Here is a 21,612-nt window from a genome sequence, read left to right on the forward strand (position 1 = left end):
TAATATATGTTAGTTCAAACATGTTTTCAAGTTTTTAAACACACTGGCAAGTGGAAAGAAAGCTAAAACTGCCTTGTTTCACTTTAAGGCGGCTTTCACTTTACAGTGGGGCTCCGTTCCCTAACCCACTGTATAAGTGGAGATTACCTGTATACACATTATAGAGGTTTGTACCTTATAAAAAAATCATGTTAGTGGTCCACGGGATTCAAAATTATGAGTTTAGTGGTCCCTGAGGTCCTAAAGGTTGGGGACCCCTGCTCTAAACCACTGTTTTTCAAACCTGTCCTCAGACCTCCCCAACAGGCCAGGTTTTAAAGATTACCTTCGATGAGACCAGGTAAAATAACCATGTTTACTAATCGTCTGATTATTTCACAAAATGATCATGTTTACTAATCGTCTGATTATTTCACAAAATGATCATGTTTACTAATCGTCTGATTATTTCACAAAATGTATTACAATAAAAGAAACTGGCACTAGTATAAAGTAAAACAAGGGAACAATAAATTCACTAATCTAACGTGAGTTTGGTGCTGACCCCTATATTAAATTAGAAACTAAAAAATGAGTAAGAGAACCCAAGTAGGGGTTTAGAATTGCACTCTTCCCTATAGTAGTAAGCGGTGATTGCATGAAACAATGTACCTATGGTCATAGAAAATTGTACCCTGAATAAGTCAGAATTATTAAAGTATAACTTTTAATTATATTGTTAAACTTCAGTGGAAAATGCCTCTGCAAAACTTGAACTGTTAATGAACCTGTCCATCCACCTCCCTGTTTCCTGGCCGATATCTGCTTGTCGTCGGCTTCAGGTGACAGAGGTGGATAGCAGGGTCCCAGTTCAAAAAAGTTAGTAAACATTGTTATATTACCTGCTCTGTTGGGCCTCTTGGGGAAGGCAGAGGACAGGTTTGAAAACCAGTGCTCTAAACATACCGACATTACCTAGCGCCATATGGGATGACATTATAATGTGACGTCACCAAACACATACAAACTAGACTTGTGCAGCTTCGAAAAATTCATTTCGGTTCGGTTCGGATCGATTCGAATTTCGCTTCGGATCTATTCGAATTCGGAAAAATTCGAATGAATTTGTTTCGGATTCATTCGGATTCTTTCGGATTCGGAAAAAATTTGATTCGGTTCGATTCGATTCGAATCGATTCAGAAATTCGGAATTTCGGTAAGTGTTAGGTGGGATGTGCTGTGTATTACACTAGTATTATGTACTGTATATTAGGTTTAACCCATAGCAGAGTGATAAAACCTAATATACTGTACAATACTAGTGTAATACACGGCCATCCGAATCTACCGAATACATCCGAATCGATTCGGATGTATTCAAATCGATTTGGATGTATTCGATTTGATTCGGATTTATTCGGTAGATTTGGCAGTATTTTAATTCGGAAATTCGAATCGATCCGAATCTCCGAATTTTCCGAATTTCCGAATCGATTTGAAATGAATCGCACATGTCTAATACAAACGTTACCGGCTCAATGATAATAATAAGCACTTTTACACAATAAACATTATCATATCAATAACCTAACACACGCCTGTACCCATAATGCACCTGTTCAAATCCCTTAGAGAGACATACACACATATCTCTATGGGTTTAGAGCACAACAGCTTTTTGCGCGTCATATGTCATTAGCATCACTACATGTTATTAAGTGACCCTTCAACTTTTTATGTTGCTAAACCCCCGATATCGCTACTTTGTTTGCCCTTAATCATGCACTTTTTTTAATACAAAATGAGATTAAAATGAAAAATAACTTTATTTGTTGTTTCCAAGAGATGATGCTATTACACTTGAGGGACGCTATTGGCTGAGGCATATTATGATTGCGATTGCTGACAATACTGACTGACTTTTAGAAATCGAGAACAAGCAAGATTGTGTTGCGCCTTATGTGTGAGGGTCTCATATCTGCAAAGTCTATAATATGTTCAATTAAACTAACATGGAAAATATATAGCAAAGAAAAAACGACGACTCAACAACCTTAGGAAAGTATTGCGCTAGTGGGGCTTATGCGTTATCTGACAGGAATAATTTTAGTGCAGAATATAATAAAAGCCATTACCTGAAGGAAATAAAATGCACTAAAATGGCTATATGCATCCACACTAGCGCTTCTGTTTTTGTGCTTATATTACAACTAAAAAGTTATATTTATTATTCAGTCTATAGTCTAGGGTGCGCTAAAATCGGCATGTTGGATAGGGGGAGCTAAATCTCTCACATAATAGACTTTTATGGGGGGGCCCAGTAAAATTCATTTTGGATATTGCTTAAGCGCTAAGATGACGTTACACAAATAGTGGAGTTTATGTAGCTCTATGCTATAATATTAATAATAACAGTTTACTTCAGTGCAGCTATAAATCTTATATAGGTGTTTTGGAGTGTGCATGAGTGCAACACTTAGCTCACTAGTTCACGAGTGGCGTGCTATTTAGTACTTCCACTTCTATACACAAAGCCTTTTTGCATGTATCTGGTTGCGCTCATATTACAAGTTGAATTGTGAGCGAGACAAAACCCGACGCGTGCAAAAGAGCCAAACTTCGAATATCACAAACGCAATAACGTATTCCCCTATAAACTTCAATGGAGCCTGAAAACTGGGGAAAAAACTAACATCCATACCCGTGCACTAAACCGATCACATTTATTCAAGTGCGCTAACCCAACATGAAATATGAATATTTCGCATTCCAATTTCCTTCACATAGCAAAATATGTTGTATTTATTTATTCTTAAATAAATATTTCTACATATATCTGATAATTGTTTGGTAAAATATCTATCTATCTATCTATCTCTATAAATATATATATACTGTATATCTAAAACTACGTAAAACATATTCCCCTATGTGCAGAACATTGGAACAATATAAAGAAATATGAATATTGCATAAATATTTTTTTTAACTGACTTCATATTTCTTTCCTAAGATATGGTGAGTCCACAAAGTCCTCAGTTACTGTTGGGAATATCACTCCTGGCCAGCAGGAGGAGGCAAAGAGCACCACAGCCAAGCTGTTAAGTATCACTCCCCTTCCCACAAACCCCAGTCATTCTCTTTGCCTTGATGCCTGGAGGAGGTGAAGTTTTTGGTGTCTGAAGAAAAGTGGCTTCCTGCGCTTCATGCAAGATTTTAAGGTCTAGTCGTACTCCACGTTATTCTCTGCAGTAGGGTAGCTGTGGCTTTAAAGCAGTTAGACACTTGTAAGGTGGTCCTTGCTGCGTTTTCCTAACAATTTGATGCCCTAGTATAGAAAGCCAGGGTAGGTCTTTTTCCACAGGCCTCTTTGAGGAAGACAGCGGATTAGCAGGTGCCTCTGTCTTCTAGATGGGGAGACCATGCACTTAAAGCAAAAGAAGATCCCTTTTTACAAAGCCCTGTATAATTTTATTGGGACAGAATATTCCCTATATTGGGTTTATTTTAGGGCAGGGGTCAGGCACTTAAGCCATGTTTGATGAGAAGGGGTTAACTACCTTAGGAGAGTAAGGGATTAGCTTTTCTTGGGCTCTGCGCTTATTTTGGGGCACACTGGGACTTTTTGAAAGATCAACGGCTAGATTTGGAGTTTGGCGGTAAAAGGGCTGTTAACGCTCCGCAGGTTTTTTTTCTGGCCGCACCATAAATTTAACTCTGGTATCGAGAGTTCAAACAAATGCTGCGTTAGGCTCCAAAAAAGGAGCGTAGAGCATTTTTACCGCAAATACAACTCTCGATACCAGAGTTGCTTACGGACGCGGCCGGCCTCAAAAACGTGCTCGTGCACGATTCTCCCATAGGAAACAATGGGGCTGTTTGAGCTGAAAAAAAACCTAACACCTGCAAAAAAGCAGCGTTCAGCTCCTAACGCAGCCCCATTGTTTCCTATGGGGAAACACTTCCTACGTCTGCACCTAACACTCTAACATGTACCCCGAGTCTAAACACCCCTAGCCTTACACTTATTAACCCCTAATCTGCCGCCCCCGCTATCGCTGACCCCTGCATTACACTTTTAACCCCTAATCTGCCGCTCCGTAAACCGCCGCCACCTACGTTATCCCTATGTACCCCTAATCTGCTGCCCTAACATCGCCGACCCCTATGTTATATTTATTAACCCCTAATCTGCCCCCCACAACGTCGCCTCCACCTGCCTACACTTATTAACCCCTAATCTGCCGACCGGACCTGAGCGCTACTATAATAAAGTTATTAACCCCTAATCCGCCTCACTAACCCTATCATAAATAGTATTAACCCCTAATCTGCCCTCCCTAACATCGCCGACACCTACCTTCAATTATTAACCCCTAATCTGCCGACCGGAGCTCACCGCTATTCTAATAAATGTATTAACCCCTAAAGCTAAGTCTAACCCTAACCCTAACACCCCCCTAAGTTAAATATAATTTTTATCTAACGAAATAAATTAACTCTTATTAAATAAATGATTCCTATTTAAAGCTAAATACTTACCTGTAAAATAAATCCTAATATAGCTACAATATAAATTACATTTATATTATAGCTATTTTAGGATTATTATTTATTTTACAGGTAACTTTGTATTTATTTTAACCAGGTACAATAGCTATTAAATAGTTAAGAACTATTTAATAGTTACCTAGTTAAAATAATAACAAAATTACCTGTAAAATAAATCCTAACCTAAGTTATAATTAAACCTAACACTACCCTATCAATAAAATAATTAAATAAACTACCTACAATTACCTACAATTAACCTAACACTACACTATCAATAAATTAATTAAACACAATTCCTACAAATAAATACAATTAAATAAACTATCTAAAGTACAAAAAATAAAAAAGAACTAAGTTACAGAAAATAAAAAAATATTTACAAACATAAGAAAAATATTACAACAATTTTAAACTAATTACACCTACTCTAAGCCCCCTAATAAAATAACAGACCCCCAAAATAAAAAATTCCCTACCCTATTCTAAAATACAAAAATTACAAGCTCTTTTACCTTACCAGCCCTGAACAGGGCCCTTTGCGGGGCATGCCCCAAGAATTTCAGCTCTTTTGCCTGTAAAAAAAAACATACAATACCCCCCCCCAACATTACAACCCACCACCCACATACCCCTAATCTAACCCAAACCCCCCTTAAATAAACCTAACACTAAGCCCCTGATGATCTTCCTACCTTGTCTTCACCATGCCAGGTTCACCGATCCGTCCTGGCTCCAAGATCTTCATCCAACCCAAGCGGGGGTTGGCGATCCATAATCCGGTGCTCCAAAGTCTTCCTCCTATCCGGCAAGAAGAGGACATCCGGACCGGCAAACATCTTCTCCAAGCGGCATCTTCTATGTTCTTCCATCCGATGACGACCGGCTCCATCTTGAAGACCTCCAGCGCGGATCCATCCTCTTCTTCCGACGACTAGACGACGAATGACGGTTCCTTTAAAGGGACGTCATCCAAGATGGCGTCCCTCGAATTCCGATTGGCTGATAGGATTCTATCAGCCAATCGGAATTAAGGTAGGAATTTTCTGATTGGCTGATGGAATCAGCCAATCAGAATCAAGTTCAATCCGATTGGCTGATCCAATCAGCCAATCAGATTGAGCTCGCATTGTATTGGCTGATCGGAACAGCCAATAGAATGCGAGCTCAATCTGATTGGCTGATTGGATCAGCCAATCGGATTGAACTTGATTCTGATTGGCTGATTCCATCAGCCAATCAGAAAATTCCTACCTTAATTCCGATTGGCTGATAGAATCCTATCAGCCAATCGGAATTTGAGGGACGCCATCTTGGATGACGTCCCTTAAAGGAACCGTCATTCGTCGTCTAGTCGTCGGAAGAAGAGGATGGATCCGCGCTGGAGGTCTTCAAGATGGAGCCGGTCGTCATCGGATGGAAGAACATAGAAGATGCCGCTTGGAGAAGATGTTTGCCGGTCCGGATGTCCTCTTCTTGCCGGATAGGAGGAAGACTTTGGAGCACCGGATTATGGATCGCCAACCCCCGCTTGGGTTGGATGAAGATCTTGGAGCCAGGACGGATCGGTGAACCTGGCATGGTGAAGACAAGGTAGGAAGATCATCAGGGGCTTAGTGTTAGGTTTATTTAAGGGGGGTTTGGGTTAGATTAGGGGTATGTGGGTGGTGGGTTGTAATGTTGGGGGGGGGGTATTGTATGTTTTCTTTTACAGGCAAAAGAGCTGAACTTCTTGGGGCATGCCCCGCAAAGGGCCCTGTTCAGGGCTGGTAAGGTAAAAGAGCTTGTAACTTTTTAAATTTAGAATAGGGTAGGGAATTTTTTATTTTGGGGGTCTTTGTTATTTTATTAGGGGGCTTAGAGTAGGTGTAATTAGTTTAAAATTGTTGTAATATTTTTCTTATGTTTGTAAATATTTTTTTATTTTCTGTAACTTAGTTCTTTTTTATTTTTTGTACTTTAGATAGTTTATTTAATTGTATTTATTTGTAGCAATTGTGTTTAATTAATTTATTGATAGTGTAGTGTTAGGTTAATTGTAGGTAATTGTAGGTAGTTTATTTAATTATTTTATTGATAGGGTAGTGTTAGGTTTAATTATATCTTAGGTTAGGATTTATTTTACAGGTAAATTTGTAATTATTTTAACTAGGTAACTATTAAATAGTTCTTAACTATTTAATAGCTATTGTACCTGGTTAAAATAAATACAAAGTTACCTGTAAAATAAATATTAATCCTAAAATAGCTATAATATAAATGTAATTTATATTGTAGCTATATTAGGATTTATTTTACAGGTAAGTATTTAGCTTTAAATAGGAATCATTTATTTAATAAGAGTTAATTTATTTCGTTAGATAAAAATTATATTTAACTTAGGGGGGTGTTAGTGTTAGGGTTAGACTTAGCTTTAGGGGTTAATACATTTATTAGAATAGCGGTGAGCTCCGGTCGGCAGATTAGGGGTTAATAATTGAAGGTAGGTGTCGGCGATGTTAGGGAGGGCAGATTAGGGGTTAATACTATTTATGATAGGGTTAGTGAGGCGGATTAGGGGTTAATAACTTTATTATAGTAGCGCTCAGGTCCGCTCGGCAGATTAGGGGTTAATAAGTGTAGGTAGGTGTCGGCGACGTTGTGGGGGGCAGATTAGGGGTTAATAAATATAACATAGGGGTCGGCGATGTTAGGGGCAGAAGATTAGGGGTACATAGGGATAACGTAGGTGGCGGCGATTTGCGGTCGGAAGATTAGGGGTTAATTATTTTAAGTAGCTTGCGGCGACGTTGTGTGGGGCAAGTTAGGGGTTAATAAATATAATATAGGGGTCGGCGGGGTTAGGGGCAGCAGATTAGGGGTACATAAGTATAACGTAGGTGGCGGTCGGCAGATTAGGGGTTAAAAATTTTAATCGAGTGGCGGCGATGTGGGGGGACCTCGGTTTAGGGGTACATAGGTAGTTTATGGGTGTTAGTGTAGTTTAGGGTACAGTAGTTAAGAGCTTTATGAACCGGCGTTAGCCAGAAAGCTCTTAACTCCTGCTTTTTTCAGGCGGCTGGAATCTTGTCGTTAGAGCTCTAACGCTCACTGCAGAAACGACTCTAAATACCAGCGTTAGAAAGATCCCATTGAAAAGATAGGCTACGCAAATGGCGTAGGGGGATCTGCGGTATGGAAAAGTCGCGGCTGAAAAGTGAGCGTTAGACCCTTTAATCACTGACTCCAAATACCAGCGGGCGGCCAAAACCAGCGTTAGGAGCCTCTAACGCTGGTTTTGACGGCTACCGCCGAACTCTAAATCTAGGCCCAAGTGTGTTGTGTAAATTTACTGCTTACGGCAATAGCTTTACATTTTATTTTAAATAGGCTGACAAGCTAGAAAGAACGCCAGAGGAGATTGCTAACTGTTGCGGTCATACTGGCTTTTTGCCGCGTAAGCCTCACGCTGGGGGAAGTCATTTGAACGACACTCCACAGCCTATCTAGAAGAGGCGGTCTTTTGTGATTTTCACGCCTCCTGGGACACTGATTATCACGCCGATCACGTGACATTCCTTGCCTCTGTGTCCGGAGCGGTGTCGGCTATGCAGCAGTGCTTTACAGATCGGAGTTCCACATTCAGTATTCTCCATCTTGGCCTCATTCTGTATAATCGCAGGAGCGAGAGGGCAGGTGAGCGCCTCCGTTACGGCTGAGGTGTGGAGGTCCTGAGTTTATTTGACTATAGCTTTATTTGCAATATATCAGTTTAAGATATTCCAATACCATTGCTTAGGATTCTTTTTTAATTATAAAGAATTTAGCTCTCCTTGGTTTTTTGTACACAGTTTCTTAAAGGAACAGTATCACATAACTTGTTTCTTTATTGTATATATTTTTAAAGCATGTCTGACATGGAGCAGGAGTCTGCTCTCATGAATCAGTGTCTATTGTGTTTAGAGGCACAAATTGCTGCGCCTATGCAATTTTGTTCTTCATGTGTTAAGAGAACATTGCAGTCTAAAGGAACATTTTCTATGCTGAGCCCAACGTCTCTCAGGATCATGCTGTTCAGGAGTTGCCACAGCCTTCTCCTGTTTCGTCCCAAGCCTCAATGGTGTCACATGCAGTGCCCTGCGGTTCCTCTCAGTCTCCCGGTGGAGTTTATTTACAAGCAGAAATTGCTGCCCAGGTATCATCAGTGGTATCTGCGGCATTAGCTTCCTTTCCTATGTTAAAAGGAAAATTAGAGATTCAGGTTTCTGATCCAGCCCTTGCTACCCAAGTTGTCCTCCCTCATAAATCTGATGAGGAAGATATGTCAGTAGCCTCTGAGGGTGAAATCTCAGATTCAGACAGTGTAATGCTTTCTTCTGATGCTGAAGTTGTAACCTTCAGATTTATGCTTGAACACTGTGTACTGTTAAAGGAGTTTTTGGCTACTCTGGATGACTCTGACACTCCTGCTGTTGTCCTTCCTAAGAAATCAAGTAAACTTAATAGTTATTTTGATGTTCCTTCCTTCTCGGAGGTATTTCCAGTTCCCAACCGTGCTACGGAGATTATTACACAGGAATGGGAGAAACCAGGATTCCTTTTTACCCCGTCTCCTATTTTTAAAAAGATGTTTCCTGTCGCTGACTCGGTTAAAGAGCCATGGCACCCTGTACCTAAAGTAGAAGGGGCAATTTCTACTCTAAGAGAACTACTATTCCTATTGAGGATAGCTGTTCCTTTAAGGACCCAATGGACAAAAAGCTGGAGGCCTATTTAAAAAGGATATATATTCATCAGGGCCTCCTATGGCAACCTGCTGTGTGTATTGCCACTGTGACAAGTGCGGCATCCTACTGGTTTGATGCCCTGTCTGATTCTCTTCAGGTAGAGACTCCCCTGAATGAGATTCTAAATAGAATTAAGGCTCTTAAGCTAACCAATTCCTTTATTTCTGATGCTATTATGCAAGTTACTAGACTGAGAGACAAGTCTTCTGGCTTCGCGGTGCTAGCCCGCAGGGCTTTGTGGCTGAAGTCTTGGTCAGCTGATGTTTCCTCTAAGGTAAAGCTGCTAGAGGTTCCTTACAAGGGTAAGATCTTGTTTGGACCTGGTCTGGCATAAATAATTTCTGACATTATGGGTGGAAATGGGTCTTTTCTACCTCAAGATTAAGAAGAATAGACATTAAAGTACGTCAAAAGTAATTTCCGTTACTTTCGTAACTTCAGAGGAAAGTCTTCCCCTTCTTCTTCCAAGCAGGAACAGTCCAAGTCCTCTAGGAGACCCAATCAGTCTTGGAATAAGGAGAAGCAATCTAAGAAACTCGCAGCTGAATCCAAATCAGCATGAAGGATTTGCTCTCGATCTGGGATCGGATCAAGTGGGGGGCAGACTTTCTCAGTTCTCTCAAGCATGGATATGAGATGTCCCCGATCCTTGGGCTGTGGACATAGTATCTCAGGGTTACAAACTAGAATTCAAGACCTTTCCTCCCAGGGGCAGGTTCCACCTCTCAAGATTATCTGCAGACCAGATAAAAAGAGAGGCGTTCTTGAGATGTGTACCTAATCTGTCCTCCCTGGGAGTGATAGTTCCAGTTCCAGTATAGGAACAGGGTCTAGGTTTCTATTCCAATCTGTTCGTGGTTTCCAAGAAAGAGGGAACTTTCCGACCTATTCTAGACCTGAAGTGTCTAAAAACAAGTTTCTCAGAGTATCATCCTTCAAGATGGAAACTATCTGTTACATTCTTCCTTTAGTGCAAGAAGGTCAGTTCATGACGACCATAGACCTGAAGATGTGTACCGTCACGTTGCCATTCACAGGGATCATCACAAATTTCTGAGATTTGCCTTTCTGGACAATCACTTTCAGTTTGTGATTCTTCCGTTTGGCCTTGCCACAGCTCCCAGAATTTTCTCACAGGTTCTAGGGGTTCTCTTAGCAGTGATCAGGTCTCGGGGAATTGCAGTGGCACCCTACCTGGACAACATATTGGTTTAGGCGCCATCTTTTCAACAAGCAAACTCTCACATGTAGATCTCATCTTTTCTACGTTCCCACGGATGGAAAGTGAATCTGGAAAAGAGTTCCCCTGTTCCAGCTACAAGGGTGGTTTTCTTAGGGACCATAATAGATTCCCTATCTATGAAGATATTTCTAACAGAGGTTAAGGAAATTGAAGATTATTTCTGCTTGCCTCTCTCTGCAGTCTGCAGTCTACTGTTCGACCATCAGTGGCTCAATGTATGGATGTAATTGGTCTGATGGTTGCTTCCATGGACATCATTCCCTTTGCTCAGTTCCATTTGAGAGCTCTGCAGTTATGTATGCTTAGGCAATGGAACAGAGACCATTTGGATCTTTCTCAGAGGATAGATCTAGATCAGACATTGAGACTCTCCCCTGTGGTAGCTTTCTCAGGAGCATCTGTCTGTTGAAGGTGCAAGGACTATGGACTCAGGAGGAGTCTGCTCTCCCCATAAACATCTTAGAGTTGAGAGCGATTTACAATGATCTGATGGCTTAGCCTCAGTTGTCCTTTGCCCGGTTTATCATATTCCAGTCGGACAATATCACTTCAGTGGCTTACATCAACCACCAAGGAGAAACGCAGAGTTCCTTAGACATGAAGGAGGTGGCTCGGATTGTTCAGTGGGCGGAGGTTCACAATTGCAGGCTTTCCGTCATCCACATTCCAGGAGTGGACAACTGGGAAGCGGACTTCCTGAGCAGACAGACATTTCATCCCGGGGAGTGTGCTCTCCATCCGGAGGTGTTTGCCAGGTCAACCATCAAGTGGGGGGTACCGGAATTGGATCTGATGGCGTCTTGGCAGAACGCCAAGCTTTCAAGGTACGGTTCGAGGTCAAGAGATCCGCAGGCCATCCTGATATATGCTCTGGCGTTTCCTTGGAATTTCGGTCTGGCTTACCTGTATCCTCAATTTGCTCTCCATCCACGAGTCATTGCTCGTATAAAGCAGGAGAGAGCATCGGTAATTCTAATACCCCCTGTGTAGCCTTGCAGGAATCCGGTATGCGGACCTAGTGAGGATGTCATCCCTTCCCCCTTGGAGGTTACCTCTGAGGGAGGACCTTCTAACTCAGGGTCCATTCCTTCATCCACATCTCATTTCTCTGAAGCTGACTGCTTGGAGATTGAATGCATAGTTTTGTCTAAACGTGGCTTTTCTGAATCAGTCATTGAGACCTTGATTCATGCTTGCAAGCCTGTTATTAGAAAGATTTGCCATAAGGTATGGCGTTAATACCCTTTTTGGTGTGAATCCAAGGGTTACTCTTGGAGTAGAGTTAGGATTCCTAGAATTTTGTCTTTTCTCCAGGAAGGTCTGGAGAAGGGATTGTCAGTCAGTTCTCTGAAAGGTCAGATTTCTGCATTATCTATTTTGTTACACAAACGCCTGGCGGAGCTGCCAGATGTTCAATCTTTTTGTCAGGCCCTGGTCAGAATCCGGCCTGTGTTTAAATCTGTTGCTCCTCAGTTTTACAGCAGGCTCCGTTTGAGCCTTTGCATTCCATAGATATTAAGGGGCTGATTTATCATCCCTCTGTCTGACATTATCTGATCAGCAGGTCATGTCCGACAGACATTGTTGAATGCAGAGAGCAATATGCTCTCCGCATTCAGCATTGCACTAGCAACTCTTGTGAACTGCTGGTGCAACGCCGCCCTCTGCAGATTTGCGGCCAATCGGATGCTAGCAGGGGGTATCAATTAACCCGATCGTATTCGATCAGGTTGATTTCCCGTGATGTCTGTTTGTCTCCTCAGAGCAGGCGCACAGGTTATGGAGCAGCGGTCTTTAGACCGCTGCTTCATAACTGGTGTTTCTGGTGAGCCTGAAGGCTCGCCAGAAACACGGCCCTTCAAGCTCCATATGGAGCTTGATAAAAAGGCCCATAAGTTATTATCTTGGAAGGTTTTGTTTCTCTTTGCTATTTCTTCTGCGCGGAGAGTTTCAGAACTCTCGGCTTTGCAGTGTGATTCGCCTTATCTTATCTTTCATGCTGATAAAGCGGTTCTTCATATGAAGTTGGGTATTCTTCCTAAAGTGGTTTCAGATAAAAATATTAATCAGGAAATTGTTGTTCTTTCTTTATGTCCTAATCATTCTTCTCATAAGGAACGTTTATTGCACAACTTAGACGTTGTGCGTACTTTGAAAATCTACTTACAGGCAACTAAGGATTTTCGCCAGTCTTCTGCCCTGTTTGTTTCTCTGGTAAACGTAAAGGTCAAAAAGCTACTGCTACTTCTCTTTTTCTCTGGTTGAGAAGTATAATTTGTTTGGCTTATGAGACGGCTGGTCAGCAGACTCCTGAGAGAATTACAGCTCATTCCACGAGGGCTGTTTCCTCCTCTTGGGCCTTTAAAAATGAGGCTTCTGTGGAACAGATTTGCAAGGCTGCAACTTGGTCCTCTCTACACACTTTTTCCAAATTTTACAAGTTTGATACTTTTGCCTCGGCTGAGGCTTCTTTTGGGAGACAGGTTCTGCAAGCGGTGGTGCCTTCTGTTTAGGTCTACCTGTCTTGTTCTAGCTTGGGTATTGGTTCCCAACAGTAATTAAGGACACCGTGGACTCACCATATCTTAGGAAAGAAAAGAAAATTTATGCTTACCTGATAAATTTCTTTCTTTCTGGATATGGAGAGTCCACGACCCCTACCCTTTATTAAGACAGTTATTTTTATATTAAACCTCAGGCACCTCTGCACCTTTCTGTTATTCTCTTTCTCCATTTACCTTCGGTTGAATGACTGGGGTTTGTGGGAAGGGGAGTGATACTTAACAGCTTGGCTGTGGTGCTCTTTGCCTCCTCCTGCTGGCCAGGAGTGATATTCCCAACAGTAATTGAAGATGTCGTGGACGCACCATATCCGGAAATAAATACATTTATCAGGTAAGCATAAATTTGTTTTTTTAAGCCCTTATAACCTTTTTATACAGTTTTTTTAAATCATTTTTATTAGACAGTGTTATTATGTGTGTAACTGTACTGTGTAATGTATATTTATTATACAGTGTTATTATGAATGTAACTGTACTGTGCAATGTATATTTATTAGATAGTGTAACTGTACTGTGTAATGTATATTTATTATACAGTGTTATTATGAATGTAACTGTACTGTGCAATGTATATTTATTAGATAGTGTAACTATACTGTGCAATGTATATTTATTAGATAGTGTAACTGTACTGTGTAATGTATATTTATTAGACAGTGTTAATATGTGTGTAACTGTACTGTGTAATGTATATTTATTAGATAGTGTTATTATGTGTGTAACTGTACTGTGTAATGTATATTTATTAGACAGTGTTATTATGTGTGTAACTGTACTGTGTAATGTATATTTATTAGACAATGTTATTATGAGTATAACTGTAATATGTAATATGAGTAATCCTCCACTTCCACTTTTGTCATTGACAGGGACCCCTTAGGTACCACCCCCCCGAAGCAAAGCCTTTCAAATGTTGTCAGATTCCTCAAAAGATTTTGCTTGTATGGTGTAGAGCCTATAAAATGAGTTAACTGGGCATATTTTAACCAGCGAGAAAAGGTCCCCCCGACCAACTCTGTAAGTTGCCTTCTTGGCTTCAATGATCTCCCTTCCGCCAAACATGCAAATGCAATCGTTGGGCATACGTCTAAGGAACATGATTCCTTTGGTATGATTCCCTTATTAAATTCAGCATTTATTGGGACAGGTGTCATAGGAGAGATAAATGTGGTGATTCCCTTAGCCTTCAATCTAATTGTATCCCACGTGCGAAAGATATGGGCATATAATGGGGACAATCTAGCCAAGGCGGGTCTACATGCGTGTTTGATCCAGCAGAGCGGACCTATCGCTGGGAAGCCCAATAGACAGGAGTCCATGGATATCCAAGCCTTCATATATGTGCTTTCGTGCCATTCTAATACCCTTTGTAAGACTACTGCTTTGTAGTATTGTGAGATCATAGGTACTCCTAGACCTCCCTTCCCTAAGGGTTTCATGAGAACTTTTTTACTAATACGAGGTTTTATATTTCCCCATATGAATGAGTTTATCAAAGATTGGATTTGACACAGATAGGTCGTCGGGATATGTATCAGGGCAGCTTGAAGGATGTATAAAAGTTGAGGCAGAGTAGTCATCTTGACCGATTGAATCCTGCCCCACCATGAGAGGGGTTTATTTTGCCAGGAATCAAAATCCCTCTTGAGTTTATGTAGAATAGGTAAGTAATTGTATTTAGAAAGTTTATTTACTGACGGGGTGAGATATATCCCAAGATATTTAATCTTGTCCTGGAGCAGGTTATATGGGCAGTAAGTCCTAAGATTTTGAAAGCTATCTTTTGGCATATTAATATTAAGAATTTCTGACTTTTGAGCGTTGATCAAAAAGTTAGAGTGATCACTGAACTTTTCAAATTCTGCTAGTAAATGCGGCAAGGACTCATGTGGGGAGGTGAGCAAGGTGAGGACGTCGTCGGCATACAAGGTGAGTTTATATGTGTTAGGGCCTACTTCTAAGCCTGTGATTTTAGGATTGTTTCTTATATGAGACGCCAACACCTCGATAGATATAGAGAATAGCAGAGGAGACAGGGGACATCCCTGCCTCGTGCCATTCTGGATATTGAAGCTATCAGAAAGCATGCCATTCGTTCGTACTCTGGCAGTTGGGTGAGAATACAAGCTGAAGATCCTCTGAAGCATCGTGGGTCCAAACCCAAAAGCAGTTAGGCAGTGTCTCAAGAAGGCCCAGTCCAGCCAGTCAAACGCCTTTTCAGCATCCGTTGAGATCAGAATAGAGGGTGTCTTTGACCGGCCGGACTGTTCAATCAGGTGCAGCACTCTAACAGTATTGTCACGTGCCTCTCTTCTAGGCATAAAGCCAGATTGGTCAACGTGAATAATTTGGGGAAGTATCCTATTAATCCGGGTTGCTAAAATTTTGGAATACAGTTTTAGGTCTGTATTTAGCAGGGAAATTGGCCTATAATTACTTACTTTAGTGGGGTCTTTATTTGGCTTGGGTATAACTGAAATAAAAGCCTCAAGAGAGCTCCTGGACCATTTTGTACCATTGTCAATAGATTGAAACAATGTTGTTAGGTAGGGAATCAAAAGGTTTTTAAATTGTTTATAATATAGATTGGAGAACCCATCTGGGCCTGGGCTTTTATGCGAAGGAAGTGATTTAATAGCTGCTGTTATCTCTTGTGGCGTAATTGGTTTGTCAAGAGAGTCAGTTATCTCTTTAGGAATGCTGGGGAGTGAGGCATCTAAGATATATTGTACTGAGGCAGAGGGAACATGTGCTGCAGCAGGGGCCGGTTATTTTAGTTTTTTTTATTTACTTCCCTTCACCTAAAAGATTTCAGTTTGTTTTTCAATTGAGTTGTACAGTTTATAGGTCACATTAAAGATGGAAAAAGTGCTGAAATAATTTATCTTTGTCTCATTTTTTTACATCACAGAAACCTGACATTTTAACAGGGGTGTGCAGACTTTTTATATCCACTACATACATATATATTTATATACATACATATATTTATACATGTTCCTATGGGTCCCTATTTAAAAGCACTTTTGGCCCATTTTTTTCTAACACCTGACATCTCATATCTTTGAGCCCTTATAACTTTTAATTGAATTGTTAATATGAGTGTAACTGTAATATGAGTGTAACTGTACTTTTAAAGGTATTTTTGATTTGTTTTGTAACACTTTTTTGACTTGCAAAACAGTTAACCAGAGTCAACAGTAGCGTATTCTAGCGTAAATTGTGACTGTGCTCATGCATTCCCATTAACTTTCAACTTCTAATACGGGTGGAATTTAACTTGTGTGCAAACGGCCACAAAAACCCGATATCATGACCGCATACGATAGTACGCCACTAGAAATCAAGCCAATGGTGTACGCACAATGATCTGGATTTGCATAGATCTCTTCTCTTCACACTGATATATCCAGAACTGAAACAATACCACTACTGCCTGTAGCCAAATCCTGCATTCATTTAGCAAACAAGCATAGAATCCCTACATTTCACCCATATCTACTATTCTCAGGCTAATCGTTGCTCATCATTAGATCTAGTATTTATTTACTGCTTCATGTCCCTTTAAACAAGACAATTAAGCAAACTATTTTACCTGTTTTTTCCGGTTCTAGGCAGCTTTTCGATGTGCCGTTCTCATTCATGCCAGGACATAGCGCTTGACGAATCATTCTGTACCAGATTTCACCCGAATCTGCGCGACCCTGATCAGACTCTGGATTCGGTGACCTCTCTCCAACATAATACACCAAAGTGTCTGTGAGTAACTCGAAGCAATGAGGAGTGTCACTATTTGTTGAGACTCCATTAATGCTCCTATCAAATGCCTCGATGTGGAGAATATCAGACAGGGGCAACTCCTGTAAGGACAAGGGTAATGTTAGACCAATAAGACAATGTGAGGTGAATGAAACATTACTAATGTGTAGTCAGTATTAGGTTCTAACACCTGCACTTCATTCTAATTTGCCTTATCTTTAAAGGGGCATTAATATACGCTTTGAGAATGTTATATAACATGTTTAATTATATGTAGTAACACAACTTTGAAATATACTTCTATTATTTATCCTATCCAATTTTCCTACAAATAATTTATGAAAATTGTGGGCTGCAATGTAAGTGCAGTTTTTAGACATAAAACTGATTTATCCCACATATCATGAGCTGCACACTCTAGTGGCTTATTTATAAATGTTGCTGATTGGCCACACAAGAGAAGGCTACCTAGATTTCAACATGGTGGCACGTTGCTCTAAGGACACTCGAATTTTACACCTGGTGCCAGATTACAAGTGGCGCGATAAAATATTTTTTTGCTCACGCGCTAACTGTGCTCAAAGTAAAATTTTAATGCAGCCTGGTTAGCATGCGTATTACAAGTTGAAAGTAAAAAGTTTGTGTGCGTGTGATACCTGAAGCGCACTAACTTCAGAACTTCGGATATCACGACCTCATTAACTTCTTCCACAGACTTCAATGGAGTGCTGTTTAAAAAACCTAACTTATCGCTCGTGCTCTAACCAAACACGCATTAGACCAACTGTGCGAAACCCGAATGTAGTTATGAATATTTTATATTCCAATGTATCTCACATAGAAGAAAATGTTCTGTTTATTTCTAAATATATATATATATATATATATATACACATATATACACAGTCGTAAGCAAAAGTTTAGGCACCCCTGACAATTTCCATGATTTTCATTTATAAATAATTGGGTGTTTGGATCAGCAATTTCATTTTTATCTATCAAATAACTGAAGGACACAGTATTATATCAGTAGTGAAATGAGGTTTATTGGATTAACAGAAAATGTGCAATATGCATCAAAACGAAATTAGACAGATGCATAAATTTGGGCACCCCAACAGAAATTTTGCATCAATATTAAGTAGAGCCTCCTTTAGCAGAAATAACAGCCTCTAGACGCTTCCTATAGCCTGTAATGAGTGTCTGGATTCTGGATGAAGGTATTTTGGACCATTCCTCCTTGCAAAATATCTCCAGTTCAGTTAGGTTTGATGGTTGCCGAGCATGGACAGCCCGCTTCAAATCACCCCACAGATTTTCAATGATATTCAGGTCTGGGGACTGGGATGGCCATTCCAGAACATTGTACTTGTTCCTCTGCATAAATGCCAGAGTAGATTTTGAGATGTGTTTTGGGTCATTGTCTTGTTGAAATATCCAGCCCCTGCGTAACTTCAACTTTGTGACTGATTCCTCAACATTATTCTGTATCTGCTGATATTGAGTGGAATCCATGTGACCCTCAACTTTAACAAGATTCCCAGTACCGGCACTGGCCACACAGCCCCACAGCATGATGGAACATCCACCAAATTTTACTGTGGGTAGCAAGTGTTTGTCTTGGAACGCTGTGTTATTTTGCCGCCATGCATAACGCCCCTTGTTATGACCAAATAACTCAATCTTTGTTTCATCAGTCCACAGCACCTTCTTCCAAAATGAAGCTGGCTTGTCCAAATGTGAGTTTGCATACCTCAAGCAACTCTGTTTGTGGCATGTGTGCAGAAAAGGCTTCTTCTGCATCACTCTCCCATACAGCTTCTCCTTGTGCAAAGTGCACTGAATTGTTGAACGATGCACAGTGACACCATCTGCAGCAAGATGATGTTGTAAGTCTTTGGAGGGGGCTGTGGGCTGTTTTTGACCTTTCTCCCCCTCCTTTGCCTTTGCCTCTCCGATATTTTACTTGGCCTGCCACTTCTGGCATTAACAAGAACTGTGCCTGTGGTCTTTCATTTCCTCACTATGTTCCTCACAGTGGACACTGACAGCTTAAATCTCTGTGATAGCTTTTTGTAGCCTTCTCCTAAACCATAATGTTGAATAATCTTTGTTTTTAGGTCATTTGAGAGTTGTTTTGAGGACCCCATGTTGCCATTCTTCAGAGGAGAGTCAAAGAGAACAACAACTTGCAATTGGCCACCTTAAATACCTTTTCTCATGATTGAATGCACCTGTCTATTAAGTTCAAGGCTTAATGGGCTCACCAAACAATTGTGTGTTCCAATTAATCAGTGCTAGGTAGTTACAGGTATTCAAAATGACAAGGGTGCTCAAATTTATGCACCTGTCTAATTTCGTTTTGATGCATATTGCACATTTTCTGTTAATCCAATAAACCTAATTCCACTACTGAAACATTACTGTGTACTATTTAATAGATCAAAATGAAATTGCTGATCCAAACACCCAATTATTTATAAATAAACATCATGAAAATTGTCAGGGGTGCCTAAACTTTTGCATACGACTGTATATATATGTATGTGTCTATATATATATATATATATATATATATATATATATATATATATATATATATATAGATAGATATATAGATATATATGTATAGATATATACAGATATATATTTAGAAATAAAAAGAAAATTTTCTTATAAGTGAAGAACATTGGTTTGTAAAGTATTTATAGTCAAAACACAATAAAACACATTAAAATATATTAAAACTAAATAAAAATTATATTTTATGTTTCAGAAGGTATTTAACTGGAAAGGGTTCAAAAGTGCGTATATGTGTGTATATATATATATATATATATATATATATATATATATATATATATATATATATATATATATATATATATATATATATATATATACATACATACACATATTTAGACATATATATATATATATATATATATATATATATATATATATATATACACATATTTAGACATATATATATTGTTTAGAAAATACTATGTGTCTGCGCCTCCATGCATGGATAGAACCAATAAAGAATAATAATATGGTAATATAATATGGGGTAAAGAACACACACACTTACTTCCAATTACGTCAATCAATATGAGAAAAGTAGCCGCTGTGTTAAGGCAAAGCACCGCTCCCTGTGGTCCCCAGGCTGTTTAGTGGCAAATACCAGGGGATCCGGAAGAGCTCATCAGCAATGTGATCCTGAAGTATGGTAGTTTACTTCCTCAGTATAGATCCTCACAAACATGACCTCAATCACAATGAGGTAAGGATATAGCACGATAATAAGGCAATATCACAAAAGCAGATAGGCGGGAGCTGAGTATAAAATACCAGTTCAGGAGCTCAGATAACTCAATGTGTAAAGTGTACACCGTCCCTGACGCGTTTCAAAGTTTCCTTCTTCCTCAGATGATTGAGGTCATGTTTGTGAGGATCTATACTGAGGAAGTAAACAAGGGGCCTCAAGCTCCATACAGCGCTTAATAAATATGCCCCATAGTCTTTTCTAAACATTCTGGCCTAGATTTGGAGTTTTGCGCTAGCCGTCAAAACCAGCGTTAGAGGCTCCTAACGCTTGTTTTTACCGCCCGCTGGTATTTGGAGTCAGCCAGGAAAGGGTCTAACGCTCACTTTGCAGCCGCGACTTTTCCATACCGCAGATCCCCCTACGCCAATTGCGTATCCTATCTTTTCAATGGGATCTTTCTAACGCTGGTATTTAGAGTCTTGGCTGAAGTGAGCGTTAGAAATCTAACGACAAAACTCCAGCCGCAGAAAAAAAACAGGAGTTAAGAGCTTTATGGGCTAACGCCGGTTCATAAAGCTCTTAACTACTGTGCTCTAAAGTACACTAACACCCATAAACTACCTATGTACCCCTAAACTGAGGCCCCCCCCACATCGCCGCCACTCGATTACATTTTTTTAACCCCTAATCTGCCGACCGCACACCGCCGTCACCTATGTTATACTTATGTACCCCTAATCTGCTGCCCCTAACACCGCCGACCCCTATATTATATTTATTAACCCCTAATCTGCCCCCCACAACGTCGCCGCCAGCTACCTACAATAATTAACCCCTAATCTGCCGACCGCACCTCACCACTACTATAATAAAGTTATTAACCCCCAATCCGCCTCACTCCCGCCTCAATAACCCTATAAGAAATAGTATTAACCCCTAATTTGCCCTCCCTAACATCGCCGACGCCTAACTTCAATAATTAACCCCTAATCTGCCGACCGGACCTCACCGCTACTCTAATAAATGTATTAACCCCTAAAGCTAAGTCTAACCCTATCACTAACACCCCGCTAAATTAAATATAATTTAAATCTAACGAAATAAATGAACTCTTATTCAATAAATTATTCCTATTTAAAGCGAAATACTTACCTGTAAAATAAACCCTAATATAGCTACAATATAACAAATAATTACATTGTAGCTATTTTAGGATTAATATTTATTTTACAGGCAACTTTGTATTTATTTTAACCAGGTACAATAGCTATTAAATAGTTAATAACTATTTAATAGCTAAAATAGTTAAAATAATTACAAAATTACCTGTAAAATAAATCCTAACCTAAGTTACAATTAAACCTAACACTACACTATCAATAAATTAATTAAATACAATACCTACAAATAAATACAATTAAATAAACTAACTAAAGTGCAAAAAATAAAAAAGAACTGTTACAAAAAATAAAAAAATAT

At 39.8% G+C, this 21,612-nt stretch overlaps 1 protein-coding gene across 1 annotated transcript in view; it reads right to left on the bottom strand.

The window, feature by feature from the left end:
- LOC128665771 (serine/threonine-protein kinase D1) overlaps nucleotides 1-21,612 on the bottom strand; it is a 102,231-nt gene that overhangs the window by 55,153 nt on the left and 25,466 nt on the right. Inside the window, exon 3 of the mRNA XM_053719964.1 lies at nucleotides 16,699-16,963. Coding sequence (XP_053575939.1) covers nucleotides 16,699-16,963 — 265 coding nt within the window. The remainder of the gene's footprint in view (nucleotides 1-16,698; nucleotides 16,964-21,612) is intronic.

This window comes from Bombina bombina, chromosome 7 (assembly GCF_027579735.1).
Source record: "Bombina bombina isolate aBomBom1 chromosome 7, aBomBom1.pri, whole genome shotgun sequence".
Taxonomy (NCBI): domain Eukaryota; kingdom Metazoa; phylum Chordata; class Amphibia; order Anura; family Bombinatoridae; genus Bombina; species Bombina bombina.